General features: G+C 37.0%; 1 protein-coding gene across 2 annotated transcripts in view; it reads left to right on the top strand.

Annotated features, from left to right (window-relative positions):
* LOC583108 overlaps window positions 1–25,770 on the top strand; it is a 56,513-nt gene that overhangs the window by 12,309 nt on the left and 18,434 nt on the right. The window contains exons 11-22 of one of the 2 annotated variants that reach the window (XM_030984076.1): window positions 394–627; window positions 1,697–1,929; window positions 2,570–2,762; window positions 4,013–4,255; window positions 5,019–5,186; window positions 6,029–6,247; window positions 6,813–6,913; window positions 7,484–7,643; window positions 16,289–16,315; window positions 17,622–17,648; window positions 24,570–24,697; window positions 25,281–25,577. In XM_030984076.1, coding sequence (XP_030839936.1) covers window positions 394–627; window positions 1,697–1,929; window positions 2,570–2,762; window positions 4,013–4,255; window positions 5,019–5,186; window positions 6,029–6,247; window positions 6,813–6,913; window positions 7,484–7,643; window positions 16,289–16,315; window positions 17,622–17,648; window positions 24,570–24,697; window positions 25,281–25,577 — 2,030 coding nt within the window. The remainder of the gene's footprint in view (window positions 1–393; window positions 628–1,696; window positions 1,930–2,569; window positions 2,763–4,012; window positions 4,256–5,018; window positions 5,187–6,028; window positions 6,248–6,812; window positions 6,914–7,483; window positions 7,644–16,288; window positions 16,316–17,621; window positions 17,649–24,569; window positions 24,698–25,280; window positions 25,578–25,770) is intronic. The other variant, XM_030984077.1, reaches the window with a different exon arrangement.

A 25,770-nucleotide genomic window follows, 5' to 3' on the forward strand; every position in this document is an offset into this window, starting at 1 on the left:
AGTGGGCATGGGGGCACTTTCCCATCCAAATAAAATGGGGTAAAGTTTTTTGTTGGGGGAGGGGTGAAAGGAGAGAAGAAAAGGAGACGGAAAATGCAACGTGAGGTGTAGATGATATAATCTCTCCACACTCCCCCTGTCTCTATGGTCCTACCCTCAAACACCACTACACACGTAATGGTATACTGAACTTTATTTTCTTCTTGCATTGTAAGAACAATTTTCATTTCAATATTTTACCATCTTTTTACAGCTATGATTAGTATTGCAATACATATTGCAATACATAGGTACGAGAGAAGCCATTTGTGTTAAATTCAAAAGAACGGTGTGTCTTTGATAAAAGAATCGTCGGCGATGATTTTTCTGTACATTTTGTTTCCATTCTTGCAGGCTCGATTACAATAAGTGCCAGACAGACGGTTGTAAGCGGTGAAGCCGAAGCCGATTCGTTCACATCACAGGATGATTTGATCAATGATGACATAGACCTATCATACGTTGATGATAATGCCTTACGATTTACCGGCTCGCAGACAATGACGGGTCAGGTGGATTTTACTGATGACCTCACAGTAGGAACAGCTGTAACGGTATCAGGTGATATCAATTCTATTACTGTACCAGGTGAGCTCATGTCGGTTGGAGAACCCAGAACTTGATCGATAAACAGGATAATAATGATACAAAATTATATTTGCTTATATAGCGCCTAACGCTTAATTTATCAGAAGTCTCTAATATAGTGCATCGTGATTACCCTGGCTTAAGCAGAGCAGCTGTCGCGCGCTCTGCGTTTGAAGGAATAAATTCCTACCAGGTCCCCATTTACCTCACCTTGGTGGAGTGTGGCAAATGTAGATCAATGTCTTAAAAAGGACAGTGCCGCGACGAGACTTGAACCGCGGACCTTTTGATAGACAGTCCGTCGGGGTATCCACTCGACTTTTAGGCACGTCACCGCTAGAGGGGCCATAATATTTCAGAATGTTGTTCCATTTTCTACAATCTAACTAATTAGAGCTACTAAAGCTAGGGAATATATTTCTCCAAGTATCATTTGTCCGGGCTTAAAAGGGAATGAGTATATGCCGGCTCGGCCAATGCAGGATACTTCAAAGGGGTGTTTTCACGAAGTATTATTTGCCTTCAGCCAAGGATTTACTGTGCTTTAAGGGGTAAACAAAACAATAAGTTAAAGCTCGTCAAAAAGATAATGTGTCACAAGCTGACTTTTCTCTTTTTAATTTCTTTTCGTACCAATAGAAGACTCACTTCTGTTATATAAATAAATTAATCAATGATTAAATTTAATTGAATCAATTGTTTTATAATGTTAGTTTGAGACCCACTTGAGAAGTTCGAAGCAGAATTCACCACATTGTTATATGAATTAGAGGAATATATAATGTAGCGTATGTTTCATTGATTGTCATAGTGTCCCAAACAATATTCGTTATGCTGGCTCCAGAACTTGCTTCGATAGTTCAACATCTCGTGATGAGTGTATGTTTACACTTCTTCATTTGAAAGCGTTTTAATCAATCCCATTTAAATTCGTTAAAAGCTTATGAAACCCCATTGTTTCTGTTGAATAAACCATTGTTTGTGTTTATCATTTAGAGTCTTGCGACATGTTAATTATTTGATCGACTGACAAAGAAATATTGTCTTTTTGTCGCCCCTACTTATTTAGACGACGTCATGGATAAAGGATCTTCTCAAACGGTTGGTGGATTAAAAACATTCGATTCTAATGTCGATCTTGACGCCAACGTTGATATCAATGGTGATATTAACGGCCTGGATTTGAACACGGATATTGTGGTGTCTAGTCGTAGTGCCTCCGTGGATGGAGCCAAGACATTCTCACAAGAAATCAGTCTGAGTCAGCCTATGAATGTCTCACCAGGAAAAACCGTGGATACAGTAAGTCGACTGAAATTCATACTTCATTTATACAGGGCGTATTGAAAACATTGCATACCCAAATTATGGAGCTTTTAAGAAAACAAAAGTTAGAACTTCGATGACCGTGAAGTTTTTATTTCGCGACAAATAGCGGTGTCTGCCATTTAATAATACGCGTTTCACACTCTAGTTGTGATTGACGACTGGGCACCTGATCTTCAATCTAGTGATTGATATTGGAAATTACTATTTGAATTAACAAGCATAGAGCTATGTAATATATTCCTAATTTGGTCGATTTAGAAAAAAAACTATTTTAGGAGCATAGAGACGTCTTCCAATATATCTTATTTCTCGTTTTCGTGATTTTAGGTGGATAAATCTTAGTTTAGCCGCCTAGTGTTGCAATGATAACAATAATTTGGTCTTATCAGCCCAGGGTAGCCACATCCTGGGGCCCCTGCAATTCTTATCCCAGCATTGGTTTGGTTGGCAGGGACTCATTTTTTCCTTGCCTAAGATCGTCCAGGGACCTCTCATGTGGGAGTCAAGACCGTTCAAAAATTATACCATCCTTGATTTTCTCTTCCAAACAAATTATGTACTCCCTCTGATTGCATGAGATGTTTTCTGAATGTAATGTTTATTCTCCTATTAGGTGGATGTATCCGAGTTTAGCAGTCTGGTGTTGTCTATCACCAGCGGTGGCACTCTCTCCGGTGATGTGGATTTTAATAGCGCCGTCGACATCACGGGCGATGTATCTATAGATGGAAGCCTTATCAACGACGTCGATTTTACAAGTGCCTATAACGATGCAGTTTTTCATGACACTAATCAGACCATTACAGGTACAGTAATCTAAGGGCAATCCATGATTTCAAAACAAAAAGGGGCACAATATTTTAAACAATGACAAAGAATAAAAGTAATCGGGTGTTTTTTCTTCGTCCTTGATCTTCTAAAAGATCTAAGTATCTGACAAGCAAAGAAGTGACACATCCTCAGAGTTTTGTTCTGAAGGTATACCACTTGGATTTAAATCGGGTGATGAGTAACAAATCAATATTTCATGGAAGATATCACCCGATTGGCAAAGTGTATCAAACCATGGACCTATTACGGATGGACATTCAACGTGATTTTTTTCTTTGATCCAATGATCGTCGCCGCCTTCTAATTATGTGCATCTTAATGAGAACATTCAGCTGTTTTAACAATAACGACTGCGTAAGCATTTTCGGTCATTGACAAAGGAGCAGTTTCCCTCTCTTGGGTTTTGTTTGGATGGTGTGCTGAGCTCTGTCAGAGTGTGTCTTAAGTGAAAGCATCCCCAATGGGGAGCAGCAAAGTTGAAAAGCAGACGATTTTGGTGATATGAAATGTATTATTACTGATTCGCACACTTTCGCACACACTTTCGCACATGACCTTATAAAACAGTTAGAAGGCCATGATCTTTATAAGCCCTGTGCTTTGTAACTCTGGAATATTATGAGGAAATTAGGAGGAAACGGGATTTTAAATCATAACCCAAAATTCCAAAAATAACCTCTATCTGGTAATATCAACGTGTTTTTCAAAATAAAATACATGTACAGTACACGGAACAACAATTTCCGATTATAAGCCAGAACTGCACATCGATTTTCCATGATTTAGGCGAGTTATTATCTTCTGCGCATGTAGATTAACATGTGTAAAATCACTATCTTGATTCTGTCCCGGCTTTTTGGCGGTGACCATCATGAGATCAAAGTGACGAAACATGTACGGAATGTTATTGAGATGACATTGACGGAGACAATCACAATGAATTCGTTAAGAAAATGATGAATGTCCATCCGTAATAGGTCCATGATCAAACCAAGTGTTCTAAGAAACAGTTTTACAGGCTAATTTATCCTCTCAGGATTCACAAACTTGGAACCATGTCCTGTATCATGGATATACATATGTGCACACAATCCTTATTGAATCTGGGAGATGACGAATAGATCACTTCATTAACAACAAATAAGCTAGTATATAAGTTGAAACCACTGACCAAGTCTATGATTCAAAATGAGTAAATCTGTAGTTTCTCATTTGTCTCCCACAGCCTCTAAAACGTTCCTTAATGACCTAACAAGCCAAGATGTCGTTATCGTTGATGGGAATGTCAATGGTATAGATATATCTGAGAGTGTGTTCACCCTCTCTGGAGCACAGACCATTGATTCACGGTTAACAATCGTTGATGGCGGAGTAGAAGCTCAACAGGATGTGATCTTATCTGGGACTGTGAATGGAATCGATCTATCAGAAGAGGCGGTCCTTATCTACGTCAATCAGACTATCACAGGTATTCCGTCTGGAGGACATTGTAAACACGATCCCAAAGATATTCTAAGAATTCTATCCGAGGCAATTTTAATATAGCCTTGTGTATTCCCTTTTCGAATGTACCAACATTATATGACATAATCAATAATACGAATACGACTTCTATGGGCGATACAATATTCTATTTGAATAGCCCTTAAAATTGACTTCTTACAAATCTTGGTTATATCCCCCTTTCTAGTAGGTCGGAGCTTCAATAGATCATTCTAAATGAGGTGTGTCAGAAAAATTTATAAACCAATTAGCTGATAAATTTCCAACAAGCAAAACAACAAATTATGAAAGAAATTTTGAATTTTTCAGTTTGACGACAATTGTTTACAAAAATACAGATTTTAAAAAGATTTTACGATAAATATCAAAATAATTGCCGACAAGGAAAGAAGGTCAAAGTTTTGAGTTCTTTGTACATAACTTAAAGGAGGGTCACATGTCTACCATCATGGGAAGTAATTTCTTTGTGACAATCAAAGGAGTGTGAACTGTCCCCTTCATCGTGCTCCTTTAAGAGAAGACAGGTCTTCAGGACTTTCTTAAAAGTGTCGAGAGAATATATATTTCCAATTGATATGTAATAGTAAAAGGGTAGAGAGTTCCACAGAACAAGAGCTAATGAGTATTAGTTTCCATATGTATTCATTTTTAAAAGGTGTAAAAGCGAGAAAATGTTGTAAAGATGAAAAAATGATGACTTAAACAAATATTAAATTCCACTCATATAGGAATGGTGATATTTACTAAAGACATCATGGTGTACGGTGATACCATTGTGGCTGAAGGAAAAACCGTAGATGGCGTCGATCTGAGTGAATATGCAGCAACTGCCATCAAAATCATCGATGAACCGCAGTCCATGGCTGGCCAGAAAACATTCACTAACAATGTAATAGGTGCGTTCTGGGTATAGTGGTTCGTTATATCTGACTTTATCCTTTATAAGAAGGGTGTGGTTCAAAACCACGTTCGGTAGTGAAGTCCCTTGACAAGACAGTATATTTCTTATATGTGTCACTCTCCACCAGGTATGCGTTTGGCACCTGACTTACTTTTTCAACCACTTCGCATTGGTTTCTTATGTCAGAGTGCCAGAAGCAACAGCGCTTGATAGTAGTAGACTTTATTGGGTAACATGTTTAGCACAAAGCTAATCTGCAATATGTGCGCTATACAAAAAAAAGGAACTATATCGTGATTGTAATCAATAGGCAAAATGTATAATGCTTTAAAAAAAATATCCTTTAAAAGTTATTATTAAAACTTGTAAGAGTTAATCCAAATTTGAACATTTTATTTCTTTACTTTTCATTATGTATGTTTTGTGCAATATGAGTAGCTTGGTTATTCAATCTGAACAAACACACAAATAAAGTCTTTCCGAGCGTATAGAAACGATTTCGTTTTAATTACTTTTCCACAAAGTAAGCGAATTTAATTGTGGGGTTCATATACAAAAATTGTGAGCGGCCATGTTTTGCAAAATATGTATGGATTTTTTAACTGCCTAAATCACATATCGCGCAATCACAGATTTCTTACTAACTTCTCCAATGATAAATCTAACTCCAGGTCAAATATGTATTAAGTTCAATTGAACCAATATTAAGACATCTTATACGATTTGCTATCTGTAAAATGAATTTCTTGACAAATCAAACGGACGTCATGAAATTCCCAGACCTGGAAATGAAACTAACAAGCAAACCATATTCATTTATTCCACATGGATCATCAGTATCTGGTGACATCACTGTATCCGGGGACGTCAATGGTGTTGACGTAGAAGATCTCTATGATGACGTCCTAGCGAAGAGGAGAGAACAAACCTTTGAGGTGACGGTGGAAGCGACAAGTTCTATCGAGTTCTCAGGAGCCGTTACTCTCCAGAGTACTATTGATGGTCAAACTATCCCGGATGACTTTGTCCTTCTTGCTCAAAATGGAGACATAGCTGGTGGGTCTTTTGTCTTGATTATTTACAAGTGGTGGGGAAGAAGAAAACAAAAGGACAATTTTAGGAGTTCCTCACGCTTTGAAGTTACGTACCACACATTAAACTAGTCCATTCTTTTCTAAGGGCAGCCGAAGAATTATGTCTCATCTTCAAATCATATACAATAACCATAGTCCTATAAATGATTGGACAATCTATAATATCAAATCGGTACTGTGAAATCAAATTTTTACAAGATTGTGGGTCTCACAGTCCTATAAATAATTGGACAAACTAATATATCAAAACGACTCTGTCAAATCAAATTGTACAAGATTGTGGGACTCAGCAAATAGAAGAGCGGAGGATTTTTTTGTTTTTATCCGTTAGTGTTCATTGCACTTCCTCTATCTTGGGGCTGCATGAAGATAATTATGCGAAAATTAAACTTCAGTCAAATGTTAGAATCATGCCCCTCTTCTGCAAAATTTTGTGGTGTTTTATTTTCCATCTTTAGTGATCATCATTTTCCATCTTTAGTGATCATCATTTTTCAACTCTGACCATTTAATCTATGCATGTACAGGTGACAAGACTTTCTCTGATGCAGTTTCCATCTCTGGTGATTTGACAATGGCGAACACGAAAACTATAAATGGTGAAGATCTCTCAGCATTTGATACAAACGTAAGTTAGTTTGCAACTTTTATTTTTTATTGGTCAGCATAGAATAAAAAGAACGAGTTTGATTAAAACACTTTTATAGTTTTGAACTATAAATAGGGGTTTGACTCGTGAGCCGTATCGTTTCCTTTGCAGTGACTTTTAAGAGCTTGGATGTGAACAGCGTTTAGTTTAGAGCTTCTTGAATTCAAATGTTTAGTCTTGCCCTGGTTCATGTCGTTTTTCATGAATGTTATGTGTGTAAAGTAATAACTAGAAAAGATCATCAGATTATCGATATTTCGTCTTCCTTAAATGTTTTGTGAATAAACAGATCATGATAGAGTTTTATCCATAGAATAATCTCACGTGAAATGAACAACTTGAACTATCTATAATTCTTATTTAAGCATTATAGAACTCTAAGCAAGTTCTGGTTCTTTTTCTTAAAGGTTCATCAGTAATACCTTACAAATATTTGAAGGGGGGAAAATGGTATTATGATTGGAAAAAATTAATATGAATATAACTTTTTCTAAAGATGATTCTGTTAGGTTATACCCTGAAATCTGGATATATTCTGTGCACTTCCAGATATTGAAGATCAGTGGATCCCAGAGCCTCGCGACAGGTGGTATTACATTTAACACGGGTTTGTCTATCGATGGTGACGTCACAGTGACTGGAACGGTTAACGGGTATACCATACCAGATGACTTGGTTCTACTCGCTGGAGCACAAACCATTAATTCAGGTAATGATATTGAATTCATAAATAGGTCCAGTAACCTGTTAACCAACACTTTGGTTGCCTTTTAATGTTATTAGGTGATCTGCTGCAAATAAGCGTGGTTGGTTACCCCTAATTAGGTGATACGTACGAAGTATACGTGTCACCTATTGATTTGGTCAAGATTTTCTTTATTAGATGCAGTGGCAAATCTAGGGGGAGGGGTGTAGTGCTCAGTACCCCCCCCCCCCTCCCCTCTTAGAAATCCTGGATCCGCGCCTGAGGTGATACGTACGAAGTCTATACGTATCACTTATTGATTTCGTCAAGATTTTCTTTATTAGGTGGTCTGTCGTTTTCGACAGATCACCTATTGTTTTCGTCAGAATTTTCTTTCTTTATTATTAGGTGGTCTGTCGTTTTCGACAGATCACCTATTGTTTTCGTCAGAATTTTCTTTCTTTATTTATTATTATTTATTATTATTCTTTATCAGGTGGGCTGTATAACGTACAGACCACCTTATAATTTCGTTAGAATTGCCTTTATCAGGTGGGCTGTATAACGTACAGACCACCTTATAATTTCGTTAGAATTGCCTTTATTTATTATTTATTATTTATTATATATTTTTCTTATTTCTAACCACTTTTTTGTTGGCAAGATAACTTGGAAATGGCTCAATCAAATGCCTTGAAATTTGGCATACATATGTATAAGCATATGTACAAAGCACAATAACGTTTTCAATATTGACCTTCACTGATGACGTCATCTAGGCGCCATTTTGTAAAATTTTACGAAAATCAACTCATGACCATATCTTCATAACCAAAGGTTATTTCATATTCATATTTATCATGATCAAGGTCAATATCCGTCCGGTCAATTGCAGGTCAAAAAACGCGCGCGTGCGCGTACCTCCGCGCGTCAATACGCGCGCAAAATATTAAAATGCTCAAAATCGTCTCAAAATCATTTTGCATACGTTTTAGGCCATTCTAAGCATTTTATAAAAAATCGCGCACACGCGCATGCGCGCGCGTTTTCGCGCGTAAAACTATTACACAACATAGAATCGCAATTTTTTTCTTTCATAATATTCCACATATTTTTACAAACAATTTAATACCATGTTTGTCTCTTTATGACTATTAATAACGGAATGATTGACCTTTTAACATAAATTTCTGTGCGTGCGAGCTCTTGTATTACATAGAATATATGGACAAAAACATGCCTACACAAAATCCATTGTAGCTCTTTAGGATGCAAGGTCACCCTAATTCTTTTTTCAAATTGTGATAGAATTTAAATTGGAGATATGATTTCATGTCTTATTTTACCCTCAATTAACTCATGACGTCAACATAATGGCCTCCGAACTCAAAATTTCAATTTGCATATTATGTTGTCATCGTATTTTTGGAAAATTGATAGTATCTCTCTTAATATTGATCAATTTTCTTCCAAAATTGTATATGTTTTAGCTGAGACAATGTTCTACAAATGCACTGATCACAATTTTTAATTTTGACAAAAGCATCATGGCGTAATTTTGCGATTAAAGGAGAAATGTCAATTTTTCACATTTTGCGTGTATTCTCTATGGGACATGAGTTTTTCTCAGAACTGGATTCTACATTTCCGTCTTTTGCGAGCAATATCTCCGTCGTTTTAGCTTCGCTTACGCTGAACTTCGAGTATGTTGTAGCTGAGACAATTAGCTATCTCAAATGTGCCATTCATTTTGTCTTAAGTTTTAGTTGGACCAGCCCACCTATACTTGTTCCAAACAAGTATTACAAATCTAGTTATCAGGTGGGCTGTATAACGTACAGACCACCTTATAATTTCGTTAGAATTGCCTTTATTTATTTATTTATTTATTATCAGGTGGGCTGTATCTATACAGACCACCTTATAATTTTGTTAAAATTGCCTTTATTATTATTTATTTATTTTATTTCTAACCACTTTTTTGTTAACAAGATAACTTGAAAATGGCTAAATCAAATAACTTGAAATTTGGCACACATATGTATAGGCATATGGAGAAAACACGGTAAGGTTTAAAACCTTGACCTTGACTGATGACGTCATCTAGGCGCCATTTTGTGAAATTTTCTGAAAATTTACTCATGATCATATTTTCATAACGGTAAATCATTTCTCATTCATATTTATCATGATCAAGGCCAATATCAGTCCGGTCAATTTCATGTCAAAAAACGCGCGCGTGCGCGTACGTCCGCGCGTCAGTGCGCGCGCAAAATTTTTAAATGCTCAAAATCGTCTCAAATTCATTTTGCATACGTTTCAGGTCATTTTAAGCATTTTATAAAAAATCGCGCGTACGAGCATGCGCGCGCGTTTTCGCGCGTAACACCATTACAAAACATAGAATCGCCATTTTTTTTTCTTTCATGATATTTCTCATATTTTTTCAAGGAATTTGATACCATGTTTATCTCTTTATGACCATTATTAACAAGATGAGCGTAAATTCAAGATAAATGTCAGTGCGCGCGAGCTCTTTTAATACATAGCATATATGGGCAAAAACATGCCTATACAAAATCCGTTATAGCTCTTTGGAATGCACCGGGATCCTCAATTTTTTTTCATATTTAGATAGAGTATGAGTCGGAAATATGATTCCATGTCTCATTTGGCCATTAAGTGTATCGTGACATCATTACAATGGCCTTGGAACTCAAAATACGAATTTGCATATTATGACGTCAGCATATTTATGTAAAATTGATTGTATCTCTGTAAATATTGATCAATTTTCTTCAAAATTTCGATATGTTGTAGCTGAGACAATTCTCTACAAGCGCAGTAATAATTATTTTTCATTTTGATGACGTCATCATAGTGAAAATTTTGATTAAAGGCCTCATGTCAAAAACTTCATAATTTGCGTGTTATGCCTATAGAAGGTGAATTTAGTTCACGTTATGAATCTACATGATATTGTTTTTTAAGAATTTGTAAGCAGTATGTCGCTTATTTTCCTCTATTTTGTCTCAAATTTTAGTTGACCAGCCCACCTATACTTGTTCCAAACAAGTATTATATGTCTAGTTTATTTTTCTTATTTCTAACCACTTTTTTGTTGGCAGGATAACTTGAAAATGGCTGAATCAAAAGCCTTGAAATTTAGCACACATATGTATAGGCATATGTACAAAGCACAATAACGTTTTCAACATTAAACATTACTGATGACGTCATCTAGGCGCCATTTTGTAAAATTTTACGAAAATCAACTTATGATCATATCTTCATAACCAAAAGTTATTTCTCATTCATATTTATCATGATCAAGGTCAATATCCGTCCGGTCAATTTCAGGTCAAAGAACGCGCGCGTGCGCGTACGTCCGCGCGTCAATGCGCGCGCAAAATTTTAAAATGCTCAAAATCGTCTCAAAATCATTTTGCATACGTTTGAGGCCATTTTAAGCATTTTATAAAAAATCGCGCACACGCACATGCGCGCGCGTTTTCGCGCGTAAAACTATTACACAACATAGAATCGCCATTTTTTTTTCTTCATAATATTCTACATATTTTTACAAACAAATAGATGCCATGGTTGTTTCTTTATGACTATTAAAAACGGAATGATCGACCGTTAAACAAAATTTCCGTGCGCGCGAGCTCTTGTAATACATAGCATATATGGGCAAAAACATGCCTATACAAAATACATTGTAGCTCTTTAGAATGCAAGGTGACGCCAATTTTTTTCATATTTTAATAGAGTATGATTCGGAGATATTTGTTCATGTCTCATTTGATCCTCAATTAACTCATGACGTCATCATAATGGCCTCCGAACTCAAAATTCCAATTTGCATATTATGACGTCAGCATATTTATAGAAAATTGATTGTATCTCTGTAAATATTGATCGATTTTCTTCCAAATTTTGATACGTTCTAGCTGAGACAATTTTCTACAGATGCAGTTCTAATTATTCTTTATTTTGACAAAGGCATCATGGCGTATTTTTGCGATTAAAGGAGGCATGTCAATTTTTCACATTTAGCGTGTATTCTCTAAGGGACATGACTTTTTTTCAAAACTCGATTCTACATTCCCGTCTTTCGCGAGCAATATCTACGTCGTTTTAGCTTCGTTTACGCTGTACTTCGAGTTTGTTGTAGCTGAGACGATAAGATATCTCAAATGTGCCCTTCATTTTGTCTCAAATTTTAGTTGGACCAGCCCACCTATACTTGTTCCAAACAAGTATTACAAATCTAGTTTATTTATTTATTTATTATATATTTTTCTTATTTCTAACCACTTTTTTGTTGGCAAGATAACTTGGAAATGGCTCAATCAAATGCCTTGAAATTTGGCATACATATGTATAGGCATATGTACAAAGCACAATAACGTTTTCAATATTGACCTTCACTGATGACGTCATCTAGGCGCCATTTTGTAAAATTTTACGAAAATCAACTCATGATCATATCTTCATAACCAAAGGTTATTTCATATTCATATTTATCATGATCAAGGTCAATATCCGTCCGGTCAATTGCAGGTCAAAAAACGCGCGCGTGCGCGTACCTCCGCGCGTCAATGCGCGCGCAAAATATTAAAATGCTCAAAATCGTCTCAAAATCATTTTGCATTCGTTTTAGGCCATTCTAAGCATTTTATAAAAAATCGCGCACACGCGCATGCGCGCGCGTTTTCGCGCGTAAAATTATTACACAACATAGAATCGCCATTTTTTTTCTTTCATAATATTCCACATATTTTTACAAACAATTTGATACCATGTTTGTCTCTTTATGACTATTAATAACGGAATGATCGACAGTTTAACATAAATTTCTGTGCGTGCGAGCTCTTGTATTACATAGAATATAATTATGGACAAAAACATGCCTACACAAAATCCATTGTAGCTCTTTAGGATGCAAGGTCACCCTAATTCTTTTTTCATATTGTGATAGAATATAAATTGGAGATATGATTTCATGTCTTATTTTACCCACAATTAACTTATGACGTCATCATAATGGCCTCCAAACTCAAAATTTTAATTTGCATATTATGTTGTCATCATATTTTTGGAAAATTGATAGTATCTCTCTTAATATTTATCAATTTTCTTCCAAAATTGTATATGTTTTAGCTGAGACAATGTTCTACAAATGCAATGTTCACAATTTTTAATTTTGACAAAAGCATCATGGCGTAATTTTGCGATTAAAGGAGGAATGTCAATTTTTCACATTTTGCGTGTATTCTCTATGGGACATGAGTTTTTCTCAGAACTGGATTCTACATTTCCGTCTTTTGCGAGCAATATCTCCGTCGTTTTAGCTTCGTTTACGATGAACTTCGAGTATGTTGTAGCTGAGACAATTAGCTATCTCAAATGTGCCATTTATTTTGTCTTAAGTTTTAGTTGGACCAGCCCACCTATACTTGTTCAAAACAAGTATTATGTCTAGTTTTTATTTATTGTTCCCACTTTTTTGTTCACAGGATAACTCGAGATCGGTTTAATCAATTTCGTTCAATTTTGGCACAGTCATTGGTCATTGTCATGAGACGTGAGAGTAACATTTTTAAGGTCACAAAATTTTCATGACGTCATCCAGGCGCCATTTTGTGTTTTTTGGTACTTTTTACTCATGATCATATCTTCATAACGGAAAGGCATTTCTCATTCATATTTATCATGATTAAGGTCATTATCCGTCCGATTAATAATTATTTTAGGTCAAAAACGCGCGCGCATGCCTACGTCCGCGCGTTAGCGCGCGCGCAAAAAATAAATTTTTCTAAATCATCTCAAATTAATTTTGCATACGTTTCACTGGCCATTTTAAGCGTTTCGCAAAAAAACGCGCACACGCGCATGCGCGCGCGTTTTCGCCCGTACTGGTATTTTTCAACCTAAAATCGCCAAATTTTCTCTGTCATCATATTTGGCACATTTTTCCTAGCATTTTGATACCTTGTTTTCCTTTTTCTGCTCAGTAATAACGGAATGAGCGTCCGTTTAAAAAATTGTCCGTGCATGCGAGCTCTTGTAATCAGTGGCGTAGACAGGTTCGTACACCTGGGGGGATGACTGGGTGCCAACGCTAGTGAGCGAAGCGCCCGAGCGAGGGAGCGAAGCGACCGAGCGGGGGGAGGGTGTGGGAGGGGGGTGTCCCCCCTCCCACGGTAGGGAGCTTTTGCAATTTTGAACTTGAAATCGTGCAATCTGATGCATACTTAATGAGGTAAAATAACACACACAAGCGCGCACACACACACACACATACTCACACACACACAGACGCACACGCACTCACACACACACACACACACACATACTACGCCTTGAATGGACAGACATACATCGACAAGATCTACACACCGTGGCATGAATACAGAATGGACTGACACATAGGATTGCATATATTGAACCACACTACGTATTTATTTATCTCTGTGAATTTTGCTGTTACACCTCTTCAGAAAAAAAACCAATGTCAACTGTGTACACGCTGGTATAGTTTTTGTTGTCTTGATAGGGGTATGTGGTTATGAATGAAAACAGCCTCTGTGGCCATTTGTGAATAGAACACATAAACAACAAACAAATAACGATTAAACTTTGAACAATATGTCTGTTCATTATAAAGCATAATGAATACGTACATACTATGCTTTTTTTTACCTCAAAGAAACAGGCATAGAATCCATAGATGGATATTGGCTGGCGGCTCATTAACATACAGATACAAAAAAACATAAACAGTATCACTATGATCCATGGAGTAACAATACTGCTTTGTAAGTTTGTGAAGAAATCGGAACCATAACGGCATTGCATCGTTTCAAATTAGGGCATTATTTACTTCTATATATTTGATCACAGTCTTATAATAGTAATAGTAATAGTAATAATAATAATAATAATAATAATAATAATAATAATAATAATAATAATAATACAAATAAAAAATAATACTAATACAAATAATAATGCTAATACTAATAGGTTCCTTTTATCTCGCATTTCAAGACAGGGTAAATTCACACTGCGCTTTACATGAAACAAACTTCTTTAAACATTTCAAACTTATGTCTTCATGCATCAATCAACATACTTTAAATGAATACAAAACAAAGTGCATCTTAAATAAAACAAAAATAAATAAATAGTTAACAATACAGAAAAGATATGTAGCTGCTGCAAGCTTAACAACAAACTAATGTATACCAGTCAGTCCTGATATCAGTATTAGTGTAGCAATAGTCATATAGTGGGAGCATGAAGTTGAACAATTCATGATTATACATAATTATATATGTTTGTTTGAATAATACTTGTTATAAAGATAGTAGTATGGTACTCTCTGTCACGAATTGTTATGTATACTGTTGTATCACATTCATTTTCTATTCTGTTTTAGATTGCGCTGATGCATTTTGCACAGACCACACATGTATTTCAATAAAAACCGACTTGAGAAAATAACGTGTATATAAATATATAAATAAATAAATAAATAAATGCATATAAATTATGTATAAATATCATATACCTGTAATATAATCTGATATAAACTAATGAATAAATAAATAAATATAATACATATCACATATGAGAAGGTATTGCTAGTACTAGGTTCGTGCCTGAAAAGTATACAGTCTCGATGAAAAGAAAAAAGTTGTTGCTTCATTTCCATACCAAAAATAACAAAACAGCTTGATTAACAGTTGCTAATCAGATAATAGAGACATGCGGTAAGTTGTATAAACTTACTTAAGGAGCATTCATGGCTCAACGAACAAACATATCGGTCTCTTGTGGTTTCCAAACCACAAGATAACCACAAAATACTTGTAAGATTTTCTTTTTTTACCGTCTGAATTGGCTTTCACCGTGTGAATGCGGCTAATAACAATAAACACAATTACAATAATGATGAGGATTATTATTATCATCATCATAATTATTATTATTATTAATATTATAATTGTTATCATTATTATTATTACTATTATTATCATCATTATGACTTATTAAGTAAGCAAATATCATTCCCCAAAACCTGGGGGGGGGGGGATGATTGTACATGCCATCCCCCCCCCCCCCACCTTGTGAGGTGGGGGGGATGCATCCCCCTCATCCCCCCGTTGTCTACGCCCCTGCTTGTAATACATAGCATACATGGGCAAAAACATGCCTATACAAAATCCATTGTAGCGCTTTAGGATGCAAAGTGAATCCAATTTCTTTTTCATATTTTGAATACGTACCTTCACGGTTGTTTCATCGCAAAGCATGCCGGGACATAATTCTAGTACATTTTTACCTTCGCCGTGATCAGCTGTCCCGTTGCAAACAACGGGATTCTTATCGAAGCAACATCTTAATCTTGTAAATAATCCGCTATTCTGCAGTAATTTTCTTTCACTCCTGTATCATTTGTACGGTAAGAAACCAAAGTTTGTGTTTATTCGACGTAATGAGAGTGGGCCGGGGTCCAACTTTAGTAAATGTAGGCCTAACTTAGATCTAGTCCCGTATGTTTAAATGTGTGTGCATTTTAAGTAGACTGATTGCCTTGTGTTTTTACTTTTAAACAAGATTTAATTTTTATATTAATTCTTATCTTTTTCCCACCTCAGTGGACCGCATGGAAGACCCATTTACTGGTGAGTAAATCACCTTACTTTTTTTTTTTTTAGCATGATACGAATTGATAGTGATATGTAGTAATGTATTTCAATGTTCGTTACCGTTTGTTACCATGAAGTATTTTCATCAATGATTAATTCTTTTATGCCTCTTGGGAGAAATATTAATTATTTAGTCATATTTGTGGCTTACACCCAGTAAATAAGATCGTTTGGTCTATCTGTAATTGAAAAACAAATCAGAAAAAATCTTGGAACCAGCAGGACTGTGCCATGGACCAGTGATGGCCTGGTGGTAGAGTCGCTGCCCGGCAAGCACAAGATGCAGATTCAAGGCTGACTTACTTTTTAGTTACAGATCGATCAATCGATGTTATCTACTGGGTTTAAGCCACCATAGATGCCGGAAGTGGGGGCAGGGGGGGGGGGCGGGCACTAGCCCCCCGACCAAAAAAGAGGGGGGGGGGGGGCAAAATCCCCCCTTAAAAAAAGCAGTAAAGGAGTAAAGATGGTTTGTATTTTTTAACCAAAAAGAACATTACAATAAAAAGAACCTGAATTGAATCACATACAAATTATATTCCATTCAGAGAAAAGGAAAGTTAACAGGAATTAAATTTCCTATACATTCCGCATGCCCCTATATTTATCAATGGTGGTTATAATAATAGTAGAATATCGTGGAAATATTGTGACTCGAGCACGGTTCAACGAATCGTCTACTTTCTCTAATAATTTAATGAAACGTAAAAACTTGTGCGGGAAGGGGCAAAACTGAATTCAGATACGGATTAAGCGTCAAGAATAGTAGGCCGACACCGAATCATCTGCTTTTTCTTATAATTTAATGATGCGCTCGATTAAATTCAACAGTCATTCGATCGGTCAATCTGTCCACAGCCAATGCACCCAGACATTCATTAAACAATCGTAATAAACCTCCTGAGTTTGCAAATTAATTTACTCGATGTTGCTGGATTTACCATTTGCTTTTTAAACTATTCCGAAGTGTCACATTAACTCCTAGCTATAGGCAGAATTCCACCTGACTGTGATACACTTTGCGTTCGATTAAATTCGACAGTCATTCATTCGGTCAATCTGTCCACAGCCAATACACGCAGACATTCATTAAACAATCGTAATAAACCTCCTGAGTTTGCAAATTAATTTACTCGATGTTGCTGGATTTACCATTCGCTTTTGAAACTATTCCGAACAGTTCCCCCAACTCTTAGCTACGCAGAATTACACCTGACTGTAATACACTTTTCATTAACAAGATTTAATTTTTATATTAATTCCTATCTTTTTCCCACCTCAGTGGACCGCATGGAAGACCCATTTACTGGTGAGTAAATCACCTTACTTTTTTTTTTATAGCATGATACGAATTGATAGTGATATGTAGTAATGTATTTCAATGTTCGTTACCGTTCGTTACCATGAAGTATTTTCATCAATGATTAATTCTTTTATGCCTCTTGGGAGAAATATTAACTATTTAGTCATATTTGTGGCTTACACCCAGTAAATAAGATCGTTTGGTCTATCTGTAATTGAAAAACAAATCAGAAAAAATCTTGGAACCAGCAGGACTGTGCCATGGACCAGTGATGGCCTGGTGGTAGAGTCGCTGCCCGGCTAGCACAAGATGCAGATTCAAGGCTGACTTACTTTTTAGTTACAGATCGATCAATCGATGTTATCTACTGGGTCTAAGCCACCATAGACGCCGGAAGTGGAGGCGGGGGGGGGGGGGGGGCACTAGCCCCCCAACCAAAAAAGAGGGGGGGGGGGCAAAACGCCCCCCTTAAAAAAAGCAGTAAAGTAGTAAAGATGGTTTGTATTTTTTAACCAAAAAGAACATTACAATAAAAAGAACCTGAATTGAATCACATACAAATTATATTCCATTCAGAGAAAAGAAAAGTTAACAGGAATTAAATTTCCTATACATTCCGCATGCCCCTATATTTATCAATGGTGGTTATAATAATAGTGGAATATCGTGGAAATATTGTGACTCGAGCACGGTTCAACCAATCGTCTACTTTCTCTAATAATTTAATAAAAAACGTAAAAACTTGTGCGGGAAGGGGCAAAACTGAATTCAGATACGGATTAAGCGTCGAGAATAGTAGGCAGACACCGAATCATCTGCTTTTTCTCATAATTTAATGATACGTCAAAGCTTCCGCGCTTGGCGCGGGAGGGGGAGAAACTGAATTCAGATAAGGATTAAGATGAATTCGAAAACAGTACACCAAATCGTCTGCTTTTTCTCATAATTTATGAAACGTCTAAAGCTTCCGGGGGAGAAACTGAGTTCAGACAAGGATTAAGAGTCGAGCACGGTTCAACGAATCATCTACTTTCTAATAATTTAATGAAACGCCATAACTTGCGCGCTTCGCGCAGGAGGGGCAGAACTGAATTCAGATAAGGATTAAGAGTCGAGAACATAACACCGAATCGTCTGCTTTTTCTCATAATTTAATGACACGTCAAAGCTTCCGCACTTTGCGTGGGAGGAGGAGAAACTGATTTTAGACAAGGATTAACATTGAGAACGGTACAACAAATTGTCTTCTTTTCCTAATAATTTAAGGAAACGTCTAAGCTTCCACGCTTCGTGCGGGAGGCCTAACACTGACACCCCCCTAATGAGCGCGCTTTGCTTGCTCACTTCCGCCCCTTCCTAATATAAGATCCTAGCTCCGCACCTGCATTAAAATATACAGCTTTGATGTTGACTAAGTTGACGAAATAATTCGTATATTTATGTCGTCGAGGAAAATGATCATTTGCGCATACGCAATTACTATAGATAGTCTATAGGAAAAACAATTTAGCCTTCGGCCCCGGGTTTATAGGGTTAAATTTTTAGATCTTGGGATATTTAATTTTGTCGGTAATTGGTTGCTAGTTTTGTCGGTAATCGTTGATCGTTGGCCTCTACACCCCCCCCCCCCCACTGAAAAAGGTCTAGCGACGCCCCTGTTTGCAATATAATATGCACGTACCGAATATGTACCTGGCCGGCCACATGATTTACCATGGTAATTAGCATCATTGATGTCAATATGCTAGAATAAATCAACAGAACGCAGCAGAGCACACATACCGCCCTAACTCATTCAACCGTAAAGGATATCTAGAAATCAGTGGAACTTTAGCCTATAAGGCGCCCTGGCAGCCCAGTAGGCCTAGGGAGCAGCTCCACCGCCTCAGCTCCACCCAGGGGCTCCCCTGCATTGCTTTGGAGCTACCTGGTGCATGGTGGCCTCGACCGGAGTTACCCTGCAGTTAATTTGTTAAATTTGATCCAATCGTAAATAATAATTTAAAAAATGAGGTGGCTGAATTTTATGTTTACTTTGAAATTGTTTTTTAGCTGTCTTATTAAATTGCAAGACTGTAAGTACATAATTTTTATTTTATTTCTACTGGACTATAGCCTATCAGTATCCTTGCTGCTGCGATGATGCGGTGCATAGATGCAAAATTAGTGGGCGGGATTAAACGCACACTTTCACAAATTCAACAAAAAAAAAAAAAAATGTACCATGTACCATGGTTTTCCAGGGTTTTCAGTACCATGGTTGACATGGTTCTTATGGAGGTTGGTAATTTGGACAAAGATCCATGGTAACCATGGTACCGAGAACCATGGTTACCATAGTTCTTTTTTGGACAAAGATTCATGGTAACCATGGTACCGAGAACTATGAACTTGTAATTCAAGGACTCGTGTCTTGGATCCTTTATGTTAATGAAAAAAAAGTATAAATGTCTTGTCCTTGAAATATGGTAAAAATAGGGGTAAATTTGTGAAAACGTCCTTACAATTTTAGAAATAGGGGTTTTCCGAAGTACGATTTTGTCCTTGTTTTGACGTAAAAAAGGGGGATAAATTTCACTAAATGTTCTTGAAATTGACCGCAAAAGGGGGTCATTTGCATTTGTGGTAACGGTCATACCCGTCACCCTCTGCAAGGGAGTGAACCCACCGGGGTTGCACCTTACCCCCTGTTTTTTTTTCCTTCCGTTTCTTTTTTCAGTCTACGAAATGTCAAAATCAGAGGTGCGACCTATACGGCGCTTTGGCCTTAACGCCGGCAAATACGGAAGCTCATTACAGTAAGGGACTCATAACCCTTTTCAAACATTTGAGTTGCGGCAAACATTCCTTACCCTCTGTCAGGGGCGGCGATTTCTTGGCCGGGTGGGGGGGGGGGGCGAAATACGAGGGAACAGGGGCGTATCCCCCTGAAGCTCTGGTGTTTTAGGCATTTAATAACGGTCAGATGAGCATCCAGAGGGCGAAGCCCCCGGAAGCTCAGGGGTTTTAGGCATTTAATGTACGGTCGGAAGAGCATATTTTGATACCTTATTTGTAACACTGGCATGCAGGTCACTAGTTGGATTGGGTTAAAGGGGGCGTAGCACCCATAATCTAAGGGGTCTTAGGCATTAAATTAAGATCAGATCAGGTGAGCATCCAGGGGCTGCCTTAGGGCCCTTGGTGGGGTCCAGGGGACAGAGCCCCTGGAAGCTGAGGGCAAAACCATGCCATTTCAGCAACATTTGTAATCACTGGTATCGGATTAGAAATAAACCACGTGTGCATTTTATATGGCGGGGGCAATAGCCCCCAAGACCCCCCCCCCCCCCATCATTACGACAGTACGTGTGACTACCCTTCACAGTTTTTAAAGTTTTGTTGTATTAAAAAATTAAAATTCCTTAGCAAAACTATAGTACACAACAATCAATGTACTTTTTTCACAACTCACTTTTCTACAATTTTTTAAATTGTACACTATGAAGGATATTAATAGAGGGAGCGTAGCTACCGGGGAGAATATTTTTGCATTTGTTTTTGTCTAAACACTGCACTCTAGGGTCCTCCAGAGCCTAAAAGTGTGTTGCAATCTTTAGTCAGTATGTGCTATATATTTTTTGTTGGCACTTTTTCAAATTTTCCGGGGGGACGATCCCGCTCCCCCTAAAAAATGAAGGGAGGATATCAACGGCGAAGGAGAACAAGGACCAAAATTGACATTTACAAAAAAACAATGGTGGCATCTCAAAAAATTTAAATGTAAAATAGCGTTATATGACGGCCCATGATAAATAGAAATACTTGAACCATCATGAACCAAAATTAAAAATGGAACAGCTAAAGTATATTTTAAAAAAATCATAGGTTAAGATATCGACAATTACAATGCCAATATATATTCCATTCATTGAAAAATAATCACACACCCAAACACTCACACATCATCTGGTGCGCGCGCATACTCCTTACTTTTCATTCGCGAATCACCAATGTCTAAGTAACCTACTGGGACCCAGGGGCGGATCTAGGGGGTGTTACCCTTCCCCCCCCCCCCCCTTGGTCGGCCAAGCGAAAAAGAGAAAAAAAGTAAAACAGTAAAACGGCGCGATTTTGGGAATTTTGCTCAAAATCGGCTCAAATTTTTTTTGCATATGTTTCAGGCCATTTTAAGCATTTTGCAAAAAAACTCGCACACGCGCATGCACGCGCGTTTTCGCGCGTAATGGCATTTCGCAACATAAAATCGCCAATTTTTTTATGTCATCATATTTGGCGCATTTTTCCAAGCATTTTGATACCTTGTTCACCTTTTTCTGCCCATTAATAACGGAATGAGCGTCCGTTTAAGATAATGTCCCTGCGTGCAAGCTCTTGTAATACATAGCATATATGGGCAAAAAACATGCCTTTACAAAATCCATTGTAGCTCTTTAGGATGCAAGATGACCCCAATTTTTATGCCTCCGCCACCGAAGGTGGTGCCGGAGGCATCATGTTTTCGGGTTGTCCGTCCGTACGTTCGTCCCGTTTGACCGTTATCACAATATCTCAAGAACCATTTAAGATTTAAACTTAAGACTCGGGAATAGTATTTATCACCATAGGAAGACGATCTGATTAGATTTTGGAGTACGTAGGTCAAAGGTCACATGTCACAGAGGTCAACTTATGAAATTCCTTGTATTGAGTTTGTTAGCGCGATATCTCAAGAACCATTTGAGATTTAAACTTCAAACTTAAGGATAGTATGTATCACCATAGGAAGACGATCTGATTAGATTTTGGAGTACGTAGGTCAAAGGTCACATGTCACAGAGGTCAACTTATGAAATTCCTTGTATTGAGTTTGTTATCATGATATCTCAAGAACCACTGGAGATGTAAAAACTTCAAACTTAAGGATAGTATGTATCACCATAGGAAGACGATCTGATTAGATTTTGGAGCACGTAGGTCAAAGGTCAAGGGTCACAGAGGTCAACTTATGAAATTCCATACATGAGATTGTTATCATGATATCTCAAGAACCACTGGAGATGTAAAAAATTCAAACTTAAGGATAGTATGTATCACCATAGGAAGACGATCTGATTACATTTTGGAGCACGTAGGTCAAAGGTCAAGGGTCACAGAGGTCAACTTATAAAATTCCATACATTGAGATTGTTATCATAATATCTCAAGAACCACTGGAGATTTAAACTTCAAACTTAATGATAGTGTGTATCACCATAGGAAGACAATCTGATTAGATTTTGGAGCACTTAGGTCAAAGGTCAAGGGTCACAGAGGTCAACTTATGAAATTCCATACATTGAGATCGTTATCGCGATATCTCAAGAACCACTGGAGAATTTTCACTTCAAACTTAATGATAGTATGTATCACCATATCATAATATCTCAAGAACCACTGGAGATTTAAACTTCAAACTTAATGATAGTGTGTATCACCATAGGAAGACAATCTGATTAGGTTTTGGAGCACGTAGGTCAAAGGTCAAGGGTCACAGAGGTCAACTTATGAAATTCCATACATTGAGATTGTTATCATGATATCTCAAGAACCACTGGAGATTTAAACTCCAAACTTGTTTAAATTGCTCTATGGCGGAGGCATCATTTTCGACTGCGCGCAGTCAAAATTCCATCTAGTTTTTCATATCTTGATAAAGTATGAGTCGGAAATATGATTTCATGTCTCATTTGACCCTCAGTTAACTCATGACGTCATCATATTGGCCTCCGAACTCAAAATTTCAATTTGCATATTATGACGTCATCATATTTTTGGAAAATTGATTGTATCTCTGTAAATATTGATCAATTTTCATCCAAATTTTGATATGTTCTAGCTAAGACAATTCTCTTCAGATGCAGTATCCACAAATTTTCATTTTGATGAAAACATCAGGGCGTATTTTTGCGATTAAAGGAGGCATGTCAATTTTTTACATTTGCGTGTATTCTCTATGGGACATGATTTTTTCTCAAAACTTGATTCTACATTCCCGTCTTTCACGAGCAATATCTCCGTTGTCTTAGCTTTGTTTTCGCTGAGCATCGAGTATGTTGTAGCTGAGACAATAAGCTATCACTAGTGTGCCATTTATTTCTCGATCAGATGCCGGGATCATTCTCATATTTTACTTGCAAAGTGGGATTTGAGAATTTCATTTTCCGTTTACATGTAATCGCTATGAGAAATGTTTTGGTATATCGGTAACGCACTTGACTTCCAACCTCGAGGTCCCTGGTTCGAGTCCGGGCGTCTCCAACAACCTTCTTTTCTTTTTGACCTTTCACTGTACCATCTCCTTTGAATACTAAAACACGTAGAATTGCAAATCGCGTAATAAACAGCCATATTTACTTTATTATAACCCTATTTTTACTTGATCCATTACTTTTTGCGTGTAATTCATAAGGGAGATGACTTTTTCTCAAAATTTGGATTCTACATTCATGTCTTGCGAGCAATATCGCCATTTTTTCTGCTTGGTTTTTGTTCATTTTTGAGTATGTTGTAGCTGAGACTATATGTTATCTAAATGTCCCCTCATTTTTTCAATCAGATGTCAGGATCATGCTTACGATCATGATCATGATCATCAATATCATCATGATCATCATGGTCTGATGATGATCATGATCAACATCATCATGATCACCATTACTATCATGATTATCATCATGTTCATCATCATCATCATTGTTTACATGTCTATATAACTTCTCCCTTTCTCTATATAGTAAATATTCAAATTTATTGAATATCTATTGGGTATTGAACACAGACCACCTAAATCGTCCCCATGACGAATTAAATTTCTAGTTATTATTATTTTTATCAATATTTTAATAATTATTATCATTAAAATAATAATAATAATTTATTTTCCCCCTTTATTTACCCCATTTTCAGGTCTGTTCTTTCCATTTGGTTTAAATGAAGGGGACGAATTTCTACCAGCCAATGATGATGGTTACACAGACGAGCTACCAATCTCTGTCGGCTTCCCGTTCTTCGATCACATTCAAACTGGACTTTTTGTAAGTCCCTCAGATCATTGCTTGAACCGAATTATTTTGTTTTAAAGAAATCTGTCGAACCCGTGTTATTTCGAACATAATCATCTGAACACAATCAGTGTACCATGAACATGATAAAGATATAAAATCTAACAATTATTTAAATTATTTTAAATTTTAAAAGGAAAGACAAGATTTTAATAATCCCAGCGTATTTTACATCGGAGACTTGCTGCGGTTGTAACGGCCTAGGACAGGCAAAAGACTAAGGCATCATCAAAAACTCCTACTTTCCCTCCCCTCTATATATATCGTTTTCTCTACCGTCCTCATCTCTCTCTCTCTCTATGTATATTTGTGTGCGTGTGCGTGTCTGTATAATTATCCATATGAACTGATTAATCTGTCTTCTTTTTAATTATGTTACCGTTCGTCTTTTTCAACTTTCCACATGAATTGGCTAAATTATTACTTACTACCATCTTCTCTATCTGTCTACCCATTTCTTTGTTTTCGTTTCCGTGCTCTCCCTCTCATTCTCTCTATAAAATCCCCTTGACACTAAAATCTACCACCAATCGCTATTTTATAAATGTTGTTGCAGGTCAACAATAACGGTATCATCTCGTTCTCGGCGGCAGTTAGTCAATTTAACTCCGATTCGTTTCCAGTCGCTAATGGCAAACCCATTATAGCCCCATTCTGGGCTGATGTTGACACGCGTAATGGCGGGACTCTATCCTATCGACAAGTTTTACGATCTGCCGAAAACGACCGCATATTCCTAGAAGCTGATGAAATTATAAGAGCATCATTTGTTGACATGAGAGATTTTTTGTCGTCATGGATATTCATCGCGACCTGGGACAGTGTTGCTCACTTTAGTTCTTCAGGTGAACTCGTAAGTACAGTGACTTAATCGGAAGTTCACCGCTGAACCTTTTCATATTAATCATCTGTCGCCACTGTATTATGGATTTTGGGTACTATTTTAGGTTATGGCGATGTAATAAAAAAAAATAACCCAACGAAATTCCACGAGAATAAAAATTAATCGGCATTTCTTATAGAATCTTGCATTAACTTGAGGACAT

Source organism: Strongylocentrotus purpuratus, unplaced genomic scaffold, assembly GCF_000002235.5.
Source record: "Strongylocentrotus purpuratus isolate Spur 01 unplaced genomic scaffold, Spur_5.0 spur5_scaffold_14, whole genome shotgun sequence".
In the NCBI taxonomy this organism is placed as follows: Eukaryota; Metazoa; Echinodermata; class Echinoidea; order Camarodonta; family Strongylocentrotidae; genus Strongylocentrotus; species Strongylocentrotus purpuratus.